The sequence below is a fragment of the Pelodiscus sinensis genome, chromosome 3, assembly GCF_049634645.1.
Source record: "Pelodiscus sinensis isolate JC-2024 chromosome 3, ASM4963464v1, whole genome shotgun sequence".
Taxonomy (NCBI): domain Eukaryota; kingdom Metazoa; phylum Chordata; order Testudines; family Trionychidae; genus Pelodiscus; species Pelodiscus sinensis.
The window spans coordinates 17857078-17877607 of record NC_134713.1 but is presented as its reverse complement, the minus strand read 5'-3'; the positions used below and the strand labels follow the sequence as shown (position 1 = coordinate 17877607).

Below are 20530 nucleotides of genomic sequence, written 5' to 3'. Positions count from 1 at the left end.
AACTTTAGAGAAGTTTTGATCTGGATTGAAACTCTGTGGCTCAGTATATTTCTATGTCATTTTATATTTTCTCCCAGCCCTCTAGAATAGAGTAAAAAGAAGATGATTGTCTCCACTCCTAATTTCTATTAGGGATATTAAAAGTCACTAAAATAGGTAACTGTGTAACCACTGAAAATCTCAGTAGTTACACCCTGCGGGCTCTGCAATATAAAGCTTAAATAAGCTTTTTACGGTAGAGACTGCAGTGAGGCCTTTCCGGGAATGGGGCCACCAGCCTCTGCTGGCCCAGATCCTGGGGAAGAGGCTTCCCTGTGGCACAGAAGCCCCCTTCCCAGGAACGGAGCCAGCAGCCTTGCTTGCTGGGCTCCAGGGGAAGAGGCTTTGCTGCCCTGTCAAAGTGAAGCCGCATCTCCGGGAGCTGACTGAGTGTAATCAATAAACCACTAACCGATAAACATCAGCGTATCGGTTAAATGGTTAGTTAGTTACACTCTAACATCCCTAAATTCTATAATTTAAAACAATTTCAAAACCTGTTTTCCAAGTTGGGATTTTCTCACTCTTCCCAATCCTTTTCAAATCCCAGAAAGCAAACTCTCCCCTCCACGGAGTCTAGCTACTCCCTGGGCCTACAAACAGGTTAAACAAACAGGGAGATTCCTCAAGAGAAGTCACAGGTTCAAGATCACAAAGGATGACAGAGCATATGGGCCATTTGGAGGTTTTTCTTGCTATTGTGCTTATCTGTATCTTCACTGTCATCCAGACGTTAACCCCTGACCTACAAGCCTGCCTCTCTAAAAAGCCTTGCAGTGTTTACCCATTATGTAATGTCTGTGCTTTTGTGGAAATTTTACAGAAACAAATGGAGGAAGTTTGCCAGTCAAACTAGTGGACAATAAATCCTGTCCTATGTGGATAGAGTAGTTTACTATCACCATAAGGGCTTATTTCCATGTCACAGAAGAAATGCATTTAGATTTCAAAACAGTGCAGTGACATAAATGTTCCAGTATTGAAGAACAAGGCCAGTTTTATAGTATTATTTTTATTAGGTAGGAGAATTTACAAATTAATTTTTAGTTGCTAAGCTAATGATTGTCTATGTTTCAGATAACGGCAAGGCCAATAAAGACCCACACTCAGTACTGTAACATTTTTTCTATCTCTTCACTAGTGCAGGTTTGAAACACTTGGTTCAATATCCTAAAATTAGTTTGCAGTTTATAATATTTTTGCTTTAAATGTCTTTCCTCAGAATGCTTCACTGTAATTTTTTGCTTATTTGGAGTCAAATCTTCAGCAAACTGCTTTCAAGACTGTAGGCTTGCACCTTTATAGGTACAATATATTATTTTGTTATCTTGTTCTTCCACCCTTCCCCTGCCCATTTATCTGTTTGTTCTCTTGCTGCCTCTTGTCTGGTAGTACATTGTAAGGTCCCTGGAGTAGGGGCTATTGTTTTGTTGTCCCTGTATGTCTGTACAGTGCCTAATACCTGATCTTTAATGGAGGGTTCCTAAACAAACAAGGAAGTGGACCTCTGTTCTGCTCCACCGCCAGCTCTAGGGCTGGGTGCTCACTTCCATGGTGAAGCAGGGAGGCTTGCCTGGGAGATGGCAGTGGAGCAGCACAGAAGCTGGTGCGTATCTCCGCTTGCCTGCAGCTCCCATCGCTATGATGAGTGCAGGGGGGAGGTGCCCCCCCTAGTAATGTCCAAAGCAGAGTCCATTGAGGGAGGAGGCTGAAGAAAAGGGGTGTGATGAGGGAGGGTGGAGCAGAGGCAGGAAGAGGTGGAGCAGGTGCTGGACTTGGGGAAGGGCACAGACACCTCCACTCCCATCTGGACCATAGGGATTCATGTGTTAGCAGCAATGTGCGGGCTGGATTATGGAACTGCTTGGGCTTCAGATGGCCCACAAGCTGTGAGTTTGAGACCCCTGATGTAGAAGCAAATATATTTTCAATCAGTAGCAGGGTGGGTAAAAAGGATGCAACCTTCCTATCTCCAAACACTCACCTTCATGGGTGACTATTCTCAAGTCATTAAGGACCTCTTTTTGCTCCCTCTGAAAGAAGATTTACTCTTGACTCCTGTGAAAATGTGATTGGAACTCAAACTCTTGTTATAATTAAGTTTTATAAATCTCATTTCCTTTCAGCGGAGAGAAAACACATTGTTGTGACTAAGCTTTGGATGTGGTAATGAATCCCTGGCAGCTTAATTTGTTTTAATGGATACATTACTTTTAAGGAAATTTTTACCCTTTTTTCTTGCCCTTAATCATAGCTTTTATTGCAACTGCAGTAATTCAACATATGTATGTGCCAAAGGTAATATGTGTATTTTTAATGAGTCAACACAAACTTTCTGGAGAGGAGAAACAAATTCATTTTCAGAACATTTTTAATCATATTTAATACCTTATTAAAAGGACAGGGGAGTCAATCAGAACAACTTTTTTAACAGTTTCATATACTACACTGGTTTATAGATGAGTAGTTATGTACAACAGGATTTAAACAAGCCAGATTGCTGAGCTAAATATATTTTTGCTGAACTGATGATCATGCTATATAATCCTTCTTTCTTTTTTGTTTGTGAACCTACAAAAAGGCCTCCAGGTTTGGCTCTGTAAAACCTTACGGCTGCATCTAGACTGCATGATTTTGCGCAAATACTTTTAACAGAAAAGTTTTTCCATTAAAAGTATTTCCACAAAAGAGCGTCTAGACTGGCATGCGCCTTTATGCAAAAGATGGCCATTTTAGCCATCGGACTTTCTTGTGCAAGAAATTAACGTGGCTGTCTACACTGGCCCTCTTGAGCAAGAATTACTTGCACAAGAGGGCTTATCCCTGAGTGGGAGCGTTGGAGTATTTGTGCAAGAACCACTGATTTTGTACATTACAAAGTCAGTGTTCTTGCACAAATGCTCGCAGCCAGTGTAGACAGGCGGCAAGATTTTGCGCAAAAGCAACCAGTCTAGACGCAGCCTACTTGTTCAGGTATAAGTGATGTATGGATGTAGTTCCTTTGAAGTAAACAGGGCACAAAGCGCCATGAGTTTCCAAACAGTACTTTTTGCTGAAGTCAATAGGGAATTCTGCTTAAAAACAGATGGCACAATGCAGCCCAATTAATGGTCACATGAGTAAGACCCACTTACGTAAGAGTTTTTAAGACCGATGTCAGAGGGCCAGATATTTAGCTGGTTCAGATAAATAATAAATGGAACTACACTACTTTTACAGCAGCTGAGGATTGTGTCCTTGGCTGCTCATGTCTGAATGGTTTCTTTGGACACATCTTCACTCATCGCGCCAGAGACTGACCTTCTGACATCAATTTAGCAGGTCTAGTTAAGACCCGTAAATTGAACGCTGAGGACAGATCTGGCTGATGCCTGTTCTCCTTACAGTTGCAAGGAGTAAGGGAAGCCCACGGGAGTGTTTGCTCCTATTGGCCTCCTACTGTGGGGATGCCCCCAAGCTCAGCTTAAGGTAAGCTGACTCCAGCTACACAGTCTACATAGCTGGACTTGCGTACCTTAAGCCAACCCTCTGGGTCTAGTGTAGACCTGGCCTTTGTGTAGGAAGATGCTAGATAAAGTAAAGCATCTACAGGCTGGACCTCCCTGGTCTGGTACCCTTGGGATCTGAGGTGTCCTCGACCAGATAGTTTGCTGGACCTGGGGAGGTCAGTGCTCCTCTGCTGGCTGCCTGGCTCCTAGGCTCCTCTCCCTTGAGCTCCCTGCCCTGCTGCTGGCCCCTCAAAAGTTGTCCATATTGCTGCCCACCCGCTACCCCAGGGTCTCACAGGGTTTCCAGCAGAGACTGCTTAGTCCTGCTGTGACCGTACACTTACTTCCTAAGTTGATGACTCCTGTAAAAGATGACATACCCCTTATCTAGAGAACAATATTCAGTAACTCTGAGAGTAACTCTATGAGGTTCCAAGTACTCACATTCCCCTGTAACTTGATTGACCTAATTGCCGACTAGGGAGTATATATAACAATGCATTTGGCACTGCCCAGCAGAGACAAGACATTCCCTGTTCAGACATTTTACGTTCTAAGCCTAGATCTTGTGCATGATGAATTAGTTCAGACTCTTCCACCTTCACAGAGTTGCACTGAAAACTGTGGGACTCGGTTTCCCCTTGCACAGCTGTTTTCAGCACTGGGATCTAAACAATCTCTTAGGCCTGGTCGTACACTACATAGGAAGGTCAAAGTAAGATATGCAACTACAGTGATGTAAATTACATAGCTGGAGTCGACGTATCTTACATCATGGTTCCGTACCATTCATATAGAGGAAGTCTGAGGGGAGCAAATGTTCCCATCAGCTTCCGTTACACCTCATGAGGAGTAGGAGTACTGGCGCTGACATTGGTGCTCTTTGAGTTCAATCTAGTAGGTCTATACTACACCCGTTAAATCAAACCTTGGAAGATTGACAGTGGCAGCGTTGATCTTCCATGTAGTACAGACATGCCCCTAGAAGGCAGGACACACTGGAAAATCTAATTGTCATATCAGACTGTCTCTAAAAGATGAATATAAAAACAAAATTCACTTCTTTTGATCGCCACATGTCAATTTCTGCAATAAGGCATTTTCATCCATTAATTTACTGAAATAATGTGGAAAACAGCGCAATATGCTTTTGATTTTGATTTTTGAATGCTTAGAAAAATTTTGGTGAATAATTCCTTACCTGGAAGCTGGTTTTGTCCATAAAAGATGTATAAAGTATACATTTTATTTTATTTTACAGCATGCCACAACATGCAAAGAATTTTGATTTTCTGCCTTTGGAGAATTTTAAAATTTGAAAGTGTAAAGCATTAATGAAATTCCTCACATGTGTAAACTTACTCGTGTGTAAATGTCAGCAGAATTTTCTTTTCTGGATTTATCAGCATCATGCAAAGGACTTTGTAATGTTAATTACAACGAGAAGGAAAAAAATCAAAACAAAAATCAGGATCAAATGTCCAAATTTTCATTGTCATTGTCTAAATGGCATAAAGTGAAAAAATAACAAAAATACAAAAGGTGTAAAGTAAATTATATTTACTTTATTATTTTTTAATAATGTAAGATGTTAATTGTCCAGGTAAAGATTTCTTTTTAAATACATTTTTGGGAAAATATAATTTTAACCTAACAGTCTCCCTGTAAGAAAAGTATTTTTCAAGACATATGACCAATTTCATTCACTCCCCAGTTCTGATAAGGTCCTTAAAACTCCAAATATAGTGGATCGTTTTATGGATCTAGTCAGAGCACTATTTTATGACCAGGGTCAATTTTCTCTATATCCTTTCCAGAATTCTTTACTTGAGAGGAAAAAAAAAATTTCAGGACACAGACAAATCCTGCCTCTCTCTCAATTTTTTTCAGGGATTTGTTCCTGTTTTGATGTCAAGTTCATTTTTAAAGTCTCATGCCCTATATAGCATGCTAGCCATCTGTTTGTTGAAGTAGTAGAATAGCAAATAGATACAGTAAAAAGAAAAAAAATCTGCTCACCAACACAATCCACACTGAAGAGATTTAGGGAGGTAATTATTGAAGCTTCATCAGGACATTTCAGTCCTCGCAGCACAAACCGCACCATGGACGTTTTGACTCTTTCTGGGAGAAATGACAGCAGGTAGACAGGCATGTACAGCATGTACCGCAGCTTGCACAATACAGGCGTCAGGAGCTTGCCTTGTGGGGACTGAGCCATGCGTTCTATTGTTGGAAACAACAGCACAGAGCGGAGAACCTGTACAGCCGTGAAAAGAAACGATCAGGAACGTCTTCTAGCAATGTATTAAATTCTGGAAGATTTTTTTTTTAAACAAGGCTTCTTTTTCAATGAAATGAAGTTTGTCAGATGCACTATTCATTTCCAAAAACACTGATGTGCGACATGGAATGCCAATTTTGTTAGGAGGGTGCAATTAAGAGTCTGAATCTGTAAGATACTGAGATGCCTCATCTCCCACTGACTTCAATGGGAGTTGGGGGTGCTCAGTACCTTGCTAGATCAGGCTCAAAGTACAATTTAGAAGTGCCCAATGCTATAAACACAGCTGATTGTTATGTAGAGATGATGGTGATACCACAAGAGGGCAGTATGCAGGAAAAGTAATTTTTTTATGACTTTGTAGGTTTTTTATTGAATGATTTTATTTGTTCCTTACAGGAGAACATTGATTTTTTAAAATTAAAGTTGTCATCGCATCATTGTCTTTTTAGTGAATAGTGCAACTGTAAAAAAAAAGGTTGATCAAACCATAGTAAAATGGGGCTATAACTACAGTTACAAATAAGATCAGTACTGTTATTTATTAATATTACCAATAAATACCACCAAAGAGTCATGGTCATGGACCAGGATTCCACTGTGTTAGGACACAGAACATTTACTGGGACCAGTATATTGTTGCATAACACAGATCACAATTTGGTACTATGACATATGCATTTTTAAGCCACATGGTGATTTTAATTCATAAGGACTGAAGTTACTCTGATCTCAGACTACAAAGAAAAAATACTATGAACCATTAAGTGGAAACATTTTACTTAGGTCTATTTTTAAATTCTATTTGGTTGAGGAGATTGTATAAAAATTCTTAGAGAATATATTTCAGCAATCTACTGTGGGATGTTATTTCCTTTTCAAGTAAATTGGACTATCACACGAATTTTCATTTAGGAAACACCTGTAAACATATACAAGTGTGACAGCTGACAGTAGTACAAAGGAGGCAGAATAAGCCAAAGATACTATGGATGTTAAAGTGCTAGGTAATTATGGGAGACCAGCTGTATTTCACAATGTACTCTTTATAAATGCAGAAGAAGCAAATTAATTATCTTCCCTCTCTATTAGGCACAGATTCTGCAAACTGCTCTGCAAGGGTGGATGCCTAGCCTATGTACAGCCCTACTGACTTTGGTTATAGCTTGGTGGCCCAGCCATGTGGAATAACTTGCAGGATCAGGTAACTAAAGAAATATGGAAAAATGCCAATAATAGACCACAACATATTTTCTATACTATATTTAATATTGGACTTTGAAAGAGTTATTTATGTTGAAGGCACGAACATTTTAAGAATGCCCTACCACTTTTCCAGTTGATACTACCTTGATTTTGGACAAATATATATATATATTTTTTCAATGAAAAGCAACCCTGGGCCTCTTTTTATTAGACAACTAACAGCTGGGGAATAGGAATGCAACTTGTACTAAATTATGTAGTAGTTTTGTGATATATCAGTTAGGCGCTGAACTCAAACTTTTGTGATCTAAAGCAGATTTGACCCATTGTTCCCAGCCACACATTAATCCTATGACAATACAGTTTATACATACAGGATTAGCTGCTTTGAGAAAAGTTGCTAAAGTTTAGGGGCAGGAGAAGGAAAAACCTAGAAAGTAGTTAAGACCTCTTCTTTCCTGTACTGTGCTGCTACTGACATGTATTTTTTTTAAATAGTACTATATCAAGTATAAAAGGTGGAACTATGAGGGATTTAAGGGCACATTTCTTGTGTATGTGTGTGCGTGCATGTTCTGCACACAATACAAAGAGAGCTTTAAAATATATGTATTTCTCAACCACACAACAACTGTTCATTAGCTCTCTGCTAGCACTGAGAACTTGGATTTTAAAGTCCATTTCCCAGATTTGTTTGAAGACACAGTTCACTTTTAACTTATTTGCAGATAACATGAAAATAAAACAGACAAAAATACAAACCATTATTTAAATTGTCTTATTATGTTGATACAAATACTCATAGGAACAATATGTTGCTTCTGTTCCGTGCAGAAACTGCACTGTAGTATACAATTACCTTTATTTTGAATGGAAAGAAACTGCAATTTATCAGAATGAAAATATCTAACATCTAACACATTTATGATATTTTATTAATATATGAAGTGTCAAGAACAGATCTCACACTACATACAGAATACCACATTTGCATAGGAGAATGCACTTAGACCAGTGGTTCTCAATGCGTTTCAGTCCACGGACCACCAGGCCAAACAAAAAATTTTCGTGGACCACCTCCTTTTTGAGACATGATAAAAAGAGCAGACAACAAACATTTTGGTTTGAAATTTATTTCTTACTAACAGATTTTTGGATTCTCTTCTCACTGACAAGCTTTTCAATGTTTGGAGTGGTACTTGATAATGCACAACGAATATCGCTTTCCACTGCAAGCCGATTCCTCTGTTTGGACTTAATGTGCAACAAACACGAAAATCCTGTCTCACATATATAAGTTGATGCAAATGGCAAAAGAAATCTGACTGCGTGTGCTGACAGATTTGGGTAACTCCCGGTCACGCTGGCCCAAAATTTCTCTGTGATAGACTGCTGGTACACATTTTGAGCGGCAAAATCATTTTTCAGATCCAAGAATTCCTTCTGCAGATCCTCTGGAACACTATTAACATCTGTTGTAAATGGATTCCTGATGAAAGATAATCCATCCCTTGTCCTGTCCACCTCCGGAAAATATCGCTGGAATTCATCTTGTAGCTTCCGTAAATGATCGAGAATTTGCGTCCGAATGGCTTCCATTTCCCCGAGCATGGCATCCACATATGGAAATTGAACCAAATTATTGCCTTCCACTCTTACGATCCAGGGTTCCAATTTGTCAAGAAAAGCATTGATGATGCTTTGATGAGAGAACAGATTTGCACCTTTCCCTTGCAGCTGAAGATTCAGTTTGTTCAAGATTCCAAAAATATCGACAAGATATGCAAGTTCTAAATTTGACTATGTCAGCACATTTCGGAATTCCTCTTTCCCTTGAGCCTGGAGAAATAAATCCAACTCCTCTCTCAATTGAAAACTCTGTTGAGTACGTTCCCTGCTGACAACCACCGTACAGAAGTGTAGAACAGCAACACATCAAAGTCAGAACCCATGTCCAGCCAAAATCTTTTGAACAGCCTGGTGTTCAGAACAAATCTATACCTTCTTTTTCTTAACAAGTGAAGCCAAATTTGATGTAGTCCTCCGAATACTTGCGCTTGACATTTCTTCCAGTCGTTGCTAATATAAACAAACTACACCACACCTATAAAACAGCACATGTAGCACAGGACGAATGACACAGCAACCACTCAGCACGACGGCAGCAACTACACTAATGCTCAGAGCCTCAGATGGAAGTTACTGGCAACACAATGCAGTTGCATCCTAGGTGACGCTATGGATGAAGCGCCACGTGCTTGTGAACACGGCGTAAAACAGCCTAATGGCGGCGCCCACTTACGCTGTGTGACTTTGGACAATGTTCCTGTGTACCACCGAAAAAGTCACCATGGACCACCAGTGGTCCATGGACCACCAGTTGAGAACTACAGACTTAGACAAACCAAATATATCAATATGTTTTATGCTACAAAAATAACTAAAACTTACAGAGCCAGCTTTTAAATGTCAATAGGCAGTTTGACAATGTAAAGCATTGTGTAAATGCTAAGTATTATAATAATTATTAATAGCATTAACTAAAGCATAGAGGCTTACTTGACCTTCAGTGTATGGAAATCATTCTTTATATTTTGGGACAGATTTCTCACAGTGCCAAATCAAGCAAGACACATAGAAAAAATATTATTATATTAATATGTAGTAAGTCTTATGGCTAGAGCAGGGAAGAAACATTCAGGATTCCTATGTTCTATTCAATTCTAGACTGTGCAAATGACTCTGAATCTCCTTGTTCAGGTCACTTAGCCCTTCATGCCTCTGTTTTCTAAACCTTCATGCCTCTGTTTTCTAAACGTAAAATGATCATTAACTCTTCCTTGGTCATTAAACTAATCCTTTCCTTTCCTTTCCTTTCCTTTCCTTTCCCTCTCCCTCTCCCTTTCCCTTTTCCTTTCCCTCTCCCTCTTCCTTTCCCTTTCCCTTTCCCTTTCCCTCTTCCTCCCTCCCTTCTTTCCTTTGGGAGGGCAGGAAGAAGAATGTGAAAGCATATGTACAGGTATTGAAGTGATAAAAAAGGACTGTTATACTTTTTTTTTTTTTAAAGAAGAAACCTGACTTGCCATAGTAGGTGAATTCTGCTTTAAGCTCATCAGGTATCTTGGCTGTAAATATACAAGTTATCTTTGTGTATATCATTTCACAGAGATGCTACAGTTTTAGAACAGCAACATTCTAGTAGTCCATTGACAAAACTGATTTACTATCAGAAACCGGAACTGGCTCACAAATGACTCGCTGGCTCATTGTGTGTTAGCGACACAATCAATGGTGGAAGTTCACTTCCACTTCTAAGAAGCATATTCTGAAGATTGTTTGACTCTTGCTGAAGAATCTGTTTTCAATTATTTGGAGGGTACTAACAGTTAATGTAATCACTGTTAACCGTAAGAATGTAGAACTCAGATTCCATACCAGTTATGTAACACACAGTTTACAATTAACTTTAGAGATCAAATCAGCTGGCAGAAACAGGAAACAATCCATTACTTTTTATGACTGATCCATTACAGTGACCCACGTTCAGTAAAAATGTATCCAAGTATGATACTAAAACTCACAAACAGATCCTACCACCACACACCATCGATCCATATAAAAAAAACATTAGCATGTAGAAATAAGGCATACTTTGAAATCACAGGACTGGAAAGAAATACAGTAAGGAAGTTTCATAAAGCATTCTTAATAGATCACTGACTCTTTCAAGAATCTATGGAAACCAAAGGCTGTTTTGTCTGTCAAAAATAACACTTAATTTGATATATTTTAGTTCATCCCCTGTATTAGTTTATTATTCATCTGTTGCCTTGGCAGAGGAAAAGCCATTATCTGTCAGGTGAAACTTAGTACATTTTTCAAAGATAACATAATGATGTACTTAATGGTAATCTACAGTCCACATTTGACTTGAGAGTGTCACATTAATCAACATTTCTTTTACTCAGCATGCAGGAACCTGCAGGCGAAATCCCTAGGGTCACGGAAATATACCCTGCTTTATTAACACAGCTGTGCAGAGAAGGTATCCAAGTTAAAGCACATGACAAAACAGACATTTTCTTATGTTTCTCTCATCAAAGCAAGACTTTTTAGACTCACCAATTCAGTTTGCCCTCTCTCAGTCAATATTTTAAACACTTGCAACCTCATTTGAAATCTACACACAGGAACTGTTGAGATACTGTCATTTTCTCTCAATATAAAAAGATTTTTAATGCTTTAAATGAGTTTTCCTTACGCTGTAAGGAGGAGGTTATATTAACTCGTCATTTTCCTTAACATAAGTACAACCATAGTACTATGTGTCAGGGTACAATAGCATTAGGACAAAAAAGATGCCAGGAAAATTTGTGAATGAAGATGCAAACATCTAAAAACGATTTCTCTGCAAGGGCTTGGTAAAATCTTGCAAAAACACATCTCTTTTGGTGGACTTCTTATGCCCCAGATTGGATGCTAAGCATTATATGTGCACCACAATATACATATTAACACTTTGCACTTCTATGGAATCTTTCAATTCAGGATCTCAAAGTGCTTCATAAAAATGAAGCCACACAAAATGAAGCAGGTAAGTTTTGTGAGGAAGGTTAAGATTCTGTCATGGGTATTTTTAGTAAGGGACAGGGACAGGTCATGGGCAATAAACAAAAATTCACAGAAGCCCGTGACCTGTCCCTGACTTTTACTAAGAATATCTTGGGGTTGGAGGAAAGGACAAGTAGGGTGTTGCTAGGCTAATGCAGCTGTTCCAGCTCCACTTCTGTTCCGGTGGCAGGGTCTGACCACTGGTGTTCCAGCCCCAATGGGACTGACCCAACTTCAGCTGCTACTGTGGCTGTTGCTCCCCTGGATGCTGCTCTAATAGCCCTGGGGCTGAACACTGACACCTGTTCCAGATCTGTTGCTGCTCTTGTGCTAGGGGCTAACTACCAACGCTCCAGCCTCACGGATGCGGATATAACTCTGTTGCTGCTTCAGCCTTGGGACCATTGCGCCTGCAGCCAGCCCCATGGGATGCCTGCCGGCCGCTGCTCCTGTGGCCCTACCACTGACCGTCCCCCAGCTGTTCTGGCAGCCTCAGGGCCACTCTTCCAGCAGCCCTGGTGCTGAGGAGCTGCTTCTACCCCTGAATCTGTAGCCTCCCTGGCAGAATTGCATGTGTACTCATGCCTATTTTACAGATGGGTAAGCCAAAATTCAGGGATGTTTAGAACTTGCTCAAGGGTATATAAATGTGTATATAAATGAGAGCATCCCAGCGCGCAAACCCCTGCTGTAACCACCAGATCACACTCTGGAATAAGTGGAACTGTTAGAGTACAAAGTCAGCCAGCGGTATGAAGGAGAAAAAGCATATTTGTGTAATTAGCCCAAATTTGGGAGAGAAAGAGGGCTGTACTGTTCAGGAGTGTTAGTGTCTATCCTTGTGATTGGTTAGTTCAAACAGAGTCTTATGTTACCAAGTATAATCCTCTGAAGGTGCTGTTACATAGGGCAAGATGATTTCCCATTGAGGACATATGATTTTTTTATGCATCCAATTTTAATTATCTATATTTTGCATTTATTAATAGCCCAGTTTCCAACTCGGTCCCGGATCCTCCTTGTTTTCATTATTCTCACCCTCCCAAATCTCTCATTGTACAGCAAGTAGCCTATGTTAATGAGTAATGGTTTAGTGAAAGTGACAGAAAAAGTCATATTGCATGTATTTTCCATGGAAGTTATTGGCACATGAATAGGGACCTCATGCAGAGCATAAATTGTTTCACAAGAGAACCTTAGCTAGCTAGTCTATGCAATTCTCAGGAAATGCACTGTTAAAAAGCAAGTGTCAGAACTGTAAATTATACACTTGACTCTCTTCTAATGGGACTAAAGAGCTTTTTCTCCCCAGAAAATATAATTACTGTGCATTTAACTGTATGATGGCAACGCTTGCAAGTGCCACCATAATTCATTTTTCAGAACTCAGAAACTAATCTTGCTAACACAACTCATCACGGGGCCTACTGGTGTGATTAGTTCTGGGAATTCTCAGGGTAGTAATCCCAATGCTCAGGAGTAACTAGTGGCAGGATCAGAGCACTCAAGCGTGGCTCTGTGACCCGAGAGTCACCCATACACAGCTCCAGTGAGAGACACACAAACATCTCAAAAACAGAATTTATCTGCTAGCATCTGGGGAATTTAGTAAAAGACAAAAACTACTTATTTGGATGCATTTTTAAGGAACACCCTCTTTACTAAGCAAACTGGGAAAGGAGCAGTGGTGTGAAGGCAGCAGTACAGCAGCATCCAGTAAAATGCTAAGACAAAGGTGAAAATGTATTTAAAAGTTCTGGACAGTAATTTTTAAAAAATGTGCATATAACTGTGACCAAGACACAATACTACGGCATAAAAGCAACCCCCCCTTAAGTGAAAATAGAGTGGATGATATACAAATTAGGTATATAAGCAAGTAGCTGAGTAGTTGACTACTGGAGTTAACTACTTAGCTATTTGCATTCCCTCCTGCCCCGCTGCCTCTTTATCAGAGGGAGCAAGAGGGAGGGGAGCAAGCAGAAGCTGGTGCTGGGTGGAGCTGGCTTAAAAGGCAGTAGTGAGGGGGAGAGGGAAGGGGAAGTTGCCACAAAGTAGCCTTTGTCTGTGGTGGGCCCAGGCTTGCCATGAGCAGAGGCTGCTCTGCTTGCCGCAGAGCAGTCCCTGTCCACAGGGTGTTCCAGCGGGAGCTGGGTCCCTCATCGGACAGGGGCTGCTGCCGAAGAAGCCTCTATTTGCAGTCAGCCCAGGGTGGCAGTAGCATGGGGTGGCAGATGGAGCTGGTCCATTCGGGGAGAGAGTTTAAAAATTGGCTCCTTGTGCAGATCGGCTCCTGCCTGCTGCCCTGCTATGCACAGCCACCTGCCCCCCCCCCCCCTTGCTGCCTACCACAAAGGCAGTGTGGGGCAGCAGCAGCAGAGGCTGTTCCTGCATCCCACATGCCCCTCCCATGCTATTGCCTCAGATACAGAGGTAGCAGCATGTATGTGTGGAAAGCACCAACTCCCTCCAGCCCCCCCCCACTGCTGCCTCTCTGGGAGGCAGCAAGGGGGGGCAGGCAGCTCTGCATAGCTGGCTTCCTGTGCATATTGGCTCCCATCTGCCCCCCACAGCTTCCATATGAGGAGAGATTAAAAAGATGGGGGCTGTTCAGTGCAGAAAAGGGATGACGAAGGGGCATATGATAGACAGGGCTCGCCGACACAACTCTATGCTCCAGGTATCCCTAAACCTCTGACAGTCAGAAATGGGGACGAGATAACAGGATTGATCATTTGAAATTTCCCTGTTCTATTCATTCCCTCTGAAGCACCCAGTCACTATCAGGCACTGGGAAAGAGGGTTAGATGGACCACTACTCTGACCCCCCACTGCTCTATATAAATCCATGGTACTCCCACTTCTCAAATATTGTTTGCAGGTGTGGTCACCTAATCTCAAAAAATATATCCGGGAATTGAAAAAAGTTTAGAAAAGGGCAACAAAAGCTGCCACATAAAGAGAGATTAATAAAACTGGGACTTGCAACTCAGAACAAAGAAGACTATGGGGGTATATGATAGAGGGTTATAAAATCATGACTGGTATGGAGAAAGTGATTAAGGAAAAGTTGTTTACTCATTCCCATAACACAAGAACGAAGGGTCACCACATGAATTAACATGTAGCAGGTTTAAAACAAAGGGAAGCATTTCTTCACACAATGCACAGTCAATCTGTGGTACTACTTGCTTGAAAGATGTTGTGAAGTCCAAGACTATAACGGTTTTAAAAAAAAGCTAGATAAATTTATGGAGGATAGGACTATCAATACTTATTAGCCAGAATGGGTAGCAATGGTGTCTGTCCCTAGCCTCTGTTGGTTAAAAGCTGGGAGTGGGAGATGGGATGGATCATTTGATGATTACCTTTTCTGTTCATTCCCTCTGGGACACCTGGCACTGACCACTGTCAAGGGACAGGATACTGAGCTAAATGGACCTTTGGTCTGACCCAGTATGGCTGTTCTTATGAATGAACTGCAGTTATTGCTGAAGAAAGACATTATAGTAGTGGTCAGGGATAATGATTTGGAAAATGTGCTGGCAAAACGTAGAAAACTTGTGGTACATTTCAAACACAGTCCAGCTTACAGTACAGAGTTAGAAATACAACATACTGCAAGTGGACAGAAACAAGATATTTCAAGCAGATGGAACTCCATGTTGGGTATGATTCCATGCCTTCTTAGAAATAAAGCCACTATCACAGCCACATTAACTCTTCTAAAGCACAATCTATCAGTGCCGACAGGTAGTGATTTTGAAAAACTGCAAAAGCTAGAAACACTGCTTGAGTCCTGCAGGTTTGTGACTTAACTCCTTAGGGGAGAATTGTATGTCTGCTACTCCCTGGTTTACCCACATTCTGCCATATATTTTGTGTTATGGCAGTCTCAGATGACAACCAAGCATATGTTGTTTGATTTAAGAAAACTTTCACTGCAGATTTGACAAAACATAAAGAAGGTAACAATATCAGATTACAGCACTAAACCTAAGTTTAAGCATCTGAAGTGCCTTCCAAAATCTGAGAGGGACGAGGTATAAGAACATGCTGTCAGACATCTTAAAAGAGCAACACTTCAATGTGGAAATTACAGAACCTGAAGGTTTGAAAAAGAAAATTAACCTTCTATTGGTAGCATCTGACTCAAATAATGAAAATGAAGGTGTTTTGAAGGGCCATACACAAATGCTTAGGAAATCTGGCACGGAAATACCTTGCAATGACAGCTACAACAGTTCCATGTAAATACCTGTTCTCACTTTCAGGTGATACTGTAAATAAAAGCAGGAAGCATTATCTCCTGTAACTATAAACAAACTTGTTTGTCTGAGCAGCTGACCAGAATAAGAAGGGGGACTGAGTGGATTTGTAAACTCTAAAGTTTTACATTCATTTATTTTGGAGTGCAATTATGTAAGATATCCCTCCTACATTTGGAGAGCACTTTCACTTTCAAGAACTCGGGGTCACCAAATGAAATTAATAGGTAGCAGGTTTAAAACAAACAAAAGGAAGTTTTTCTTCAAGCAGCTCACAGTCAACCTGTGGAACTCCTTGCCAGAGGACGTTGTGAAGACCAGGACTTTAACATGGTTCAAAAAAGAACTAGATAAATTCATAGAAGTTAGGTCCATCAATACTTATGAGCCAGAATGGGTAGGAATGGTGTTGCTAGCTTCTGTTCGTCAGAGGCTGGAAATGGATGAAAGGAGTGGGATCTCTTGATGATTGCCTGTTTCTGTTCACTCCCTCTGGGGCATTTGGCATTGGCCACAATCAGAAGACAGGATAGGGGGTTAAATGGTCCTTTGGTCTGACCCTGTATGGCTGTTCTTATGATAAAGAAACTGTACTATGATACATCTATCAGGCAAACTAAAAATCATTTTTACAGTCAAAATATTTGATTAAAATATATAAAGTGAGTACTGTACACTTTGTGTTCAGTGTTATAACTGAAATCAATATATTAAAAATGTAGAAAAAAATCCAAAAATATTTATAAAAATTTAAATTGGTATTCTATTATTGTTTAAAAATGCAATTAAAACTGTGATTAATGATTATTTTTATCTCATGACTAGTTGCAAGTTTTTAAATTGTTTGACAACCCTACTTATATTTATTCAGATTCTTAATTTTCATACTTGTATTATGTTACAGAATGGTAAGTGATGCATTTTTATTTACTAGATTAATTTTACTTTGATTTATGTTCAACTATTTAGCTGGAAGTTCAACCAATTAACAATATACAAGAGCAGCATTTTAATTTTGAATTAAATAAAATTAATTTAAATGTGTTATATACATAAGAAAGTTTATTAAATGTTTATCAAAATATGTTTTGCGTTTACAACGTATTGATACATTAAAGCTTTATTTAAAGTTAGAGAATTACACTTAGATTTTCTTTTTACCATGCTCTGCAAGAATTTAGAACTAGTAAAGGTCATCCTCTCACACATAATTTTTATTACTGGAAGAGGAAAACAAGCTTTTCAACTCCCAATTTGTTTCTCAACTTTGAATTAGTCATTGAACTGAATTAGCTGAATAAACCAAAAGGAAGAAAATATTCTCTCTGCACCTGCAGAATAGTCTATTACTGCCAAAAGTTGTTTTAGCTCTTCAAAAAACTCTGATTTAATGGGCTTAGGAGGTAACTTCCACCAGTTCAGAGCTTTGACTTTTTTAAAAACATCAGCATCAAACTGTACTGCTTAAAATTATCTTATGTATTTAATTTCAATTATTTTAATATACGTTAATATGTTTATGCCTTAACATACATTCAAATTTAATTTTAAATGTTTATTTAAATAAACCTATATTTAATTTAAATAAAAAATTCTGAGTTTTTTCTTTTTTGTAAAAAAAAAAGAAAAGAAAAAGAAAGCAACTGTTATATATGAGTATTTGTTCCTTGATATAATCCTTATGTATAGGCAGTATTAAAATGCATGTATGATCCAATAACCTATTAATGCCAGCTGACAAACAGGAATAGAAGGGCAGGCACAGAGGTTACAGATATGTCCCAGGTCTGGCATGTACATTCTAGTTTGACAAAAAGGGTCATGTGAAGTCTATAATACAAGCTTATATCACACTAATCCTCATAATCATTGAAAGATGTACATACTGATGATATTTAAGGACTTATTCATACATACTGAAAATGTGCTTTAAAAGTCTGTCACTGGACAAAGAGGAAAAGACATTTTCTTCCAGAAATGAGATAATATGTATATCTCCCAGTTAGTATGTAAATTAAGCATTGTAAATTAACTTAGTGGAAACCCAGTTCACATATGGAGTCACAGCAAAAGAGTATACAGGAAAAAAAATGAGTCATGGGGATTTAGACACACACACACACTCATGCATGTACGCGCACACACACATATAAAAAGAAGGGAGTTACTTATCAAATGTAGGACTAGTGTTACTGAAGCCAATTCAGTCAGGGTGAATATAGCACACTCCCAGCAGTTGATGGGAAAGTGTGAATACCAAGAAAGGGAAAATTGCCTTTGTAGTGAAAGAACCATTCTAAGTCTTTATTCATTCCAAATTCAGACACTTTGAGTGAGCCAGTCTTCATAAGTCAGGGGAATGTCTTGTTCATTAACTTTAGAAGCTACAAAACACATAAATGTAACTATTTCCATTAATTTTACTTGCTTCTTTTCAAATCTCTGTTCTTTATTCAATTTTTGTTTTACCCACCCCTGGCCTGGAGTGTCCAGCCCCTGCTTCACTGGACCCATACAATTCATCAATCCGCTATTCCCAATGGAACTTTACACACCAGCTTACCAGTTTCACTTTAGGAGAAGCACTTCACCCCACTCAGAGCATTTAGATATGTTTATAGTAAAAGCAAGTAAAGTTCAGAACACCTGGCGGTTCTCCTGGTCTGAATGGCACCTTTCCATGCTTACTTGTCTCCGGGATGTGGGGGTAGTGAGACTGTCCCCTGGGACATCTGTGCTCCTACAGGAAAGGGCCCATTGTCAAGGTCTCAGTTGGCCTTGCTCGAAGCACATCCCCTTCCTCTGACCCGAGATCTTTCTGTCTCGGGTCAGAGATGAGGGCTAGGCTTCATGGACAGTGTCTCCGGGGATGACTGCCCTCTCTTTGTTCTCCATAACTGGACCAGCTGCAAGAGGGGAGTGGTCCTGACACCTCCCGTGCCATCCTCCTGCTTCTCCCACTAGTCCCCCCCAGTGGCCGCCGAGGACCCTGCACATGAGGCAGTGGGACCACCTGAAACAGGCGCCACTTCTGGCCCCAGCCCTGAGCCTCTCCTCCCCTTCCTCTTCCCTCCTCCCAGGTCCTTTCCCCAGTCCCTCCCCAGTTATATTTACCCAAATAAAAAACCCCACAGTTTATTGTTTCCAAACCAAAAGTATTCTTTATTGTCAGTGTAGGGGAGAGAAAGGGAAGGGGGAAGGGAAGGAAAGGGAAAGGGAGGCGTGTGGAAGGAAAGGCGAAGAGGGGCAATGCACAGGCCTCTTATGGGAAGACCCAGGGGAGAATGTCACTGTGGTGCTTGTGTGAAATTCTCCCTCGGGGCCTCATGGATATACCCAGCCCCCTAATGGACCTGCTGGATAGCAGCCATGTGCTGATCTGGTCAGCCTCTGGCCCCCAACCTGGCAGGAAAATCTCCCCCATGCTTTCACAAATACTATGAAGGGCACAACAAGATGCCACCACCTGGGAGATGTTCTGCTTGCTGAGATCTAGCTGGGTAAGGAGACAACGGAACCTCCCCTTGAGACGCCTGAAGCTGCTCTGAACAACAATACAGGCCCTGCTGAGCCTGGCGTTAAAACGTTCCTTGGTGGGCTTGAGATGTCTGGTGTAGGGCTTCATGAGCCAGGGGAGCAGAAGTAGGCTGCATCACCTACAATATAGATTGGCATGTCCACATCCCCAACTCTGATGGTGCAGCCAGGGAAAAAGGTGTCAGGGTGAAGCTTCTGGAATAGGCTGGAGTTTCGAAAAACACATGCATCGTGCACCTTCTCCGACCATTTGACGTAGATGTCCATGAACTGGCCTTGGTGGTTGATGAGGGCCTGCAGGACCATCGAAAAGTACCCCTTCCAGTTCATGTATTCAGATGCCTGGTGGTCGGGAGCCCAGATAGGGATATGGGTGCCATCAACAGCCCCCCTGCAACTGGGGAAGACCATGATGGCAAAGCCAGTGATGATGGAGTCCACGTCTCCCAGGTTGATGACTCTGCACAGCAGGATGGTGTTGATTGCCCTAGCCACCTGTAGAAAGAGACAAACAAACAGAGAATCACAGGGTTGCCAGGGCCTTCAGGAGGTCCCTGAGCCCAACTCCCTTTCCTCCCCTACACACCAGGAACAACCCTAACTTGCCCCATCCCCCGTCAGGGCTTTGTGAAGGTGTGACTGAAAAACCTCCCAGGGAGGGGGCTTCCACCCCCCCAACTCCCTTCTTCTACTCCAGCAGTTCAGTTCACAACCCTCCGGGGACAATAGCACGAGAGCACCATACCTGCATGACCATGGCCCCGACGGTCAATCAGCCCATGCTGAACTGGTTCCTGACGGATGGTCAGCTGTCCAGAATAGTGAGCTTCTAGATGGCAATGGTGACCTGATTCTGGAGATGTCCTATCACCAGAGGGTAGGGGCGAGCCACTCACACAGCTTCAGAAAGGTGTCCTTCACATTCAGAAATTTGGGAGTCACTGCTGGTCATTCCCCTACTCCAGGATGATCAGGTCTCACCAGTTGGAATTGGTATCCAGTCACCAGAAGCAGTAGTGCACGATGTGCAGGGGAGAACAGGTGGGTTCGAGCTGCATAAGCAGCACCCGGAGAGAGGTGAGGAATTGCTCCACAAG

At 41.0% G+C, this 20530-nt stretch overlaps 1 protein-coding gene across 7 annotated transcripts in view; it reads right to left on the bottom strand.

Annotated features, from left to right (window-relative positions):
* LDAH (lipid droplet associated hydrolase) overlaps positions 1 to 20530 on the bottom strand; it is a 202121-nt gene that overhangs the window by 57287 nt on the left and 124304 nt on the right. For all 7 annotated transcript variants that reach the window (XM_006131858.4, XM_006131859.4, XM_025189098.2 and 4 more), the window contains one exon: positions 5547 to 5787. In XM_006131858.4, coding sequence (XP_006131920.1) covers positions 5547 to 5787 — 241 coding nt within the window. The remainder of the gene's footprint in view (positions 1 to 5546; positions 5788 to 20530) is intronic.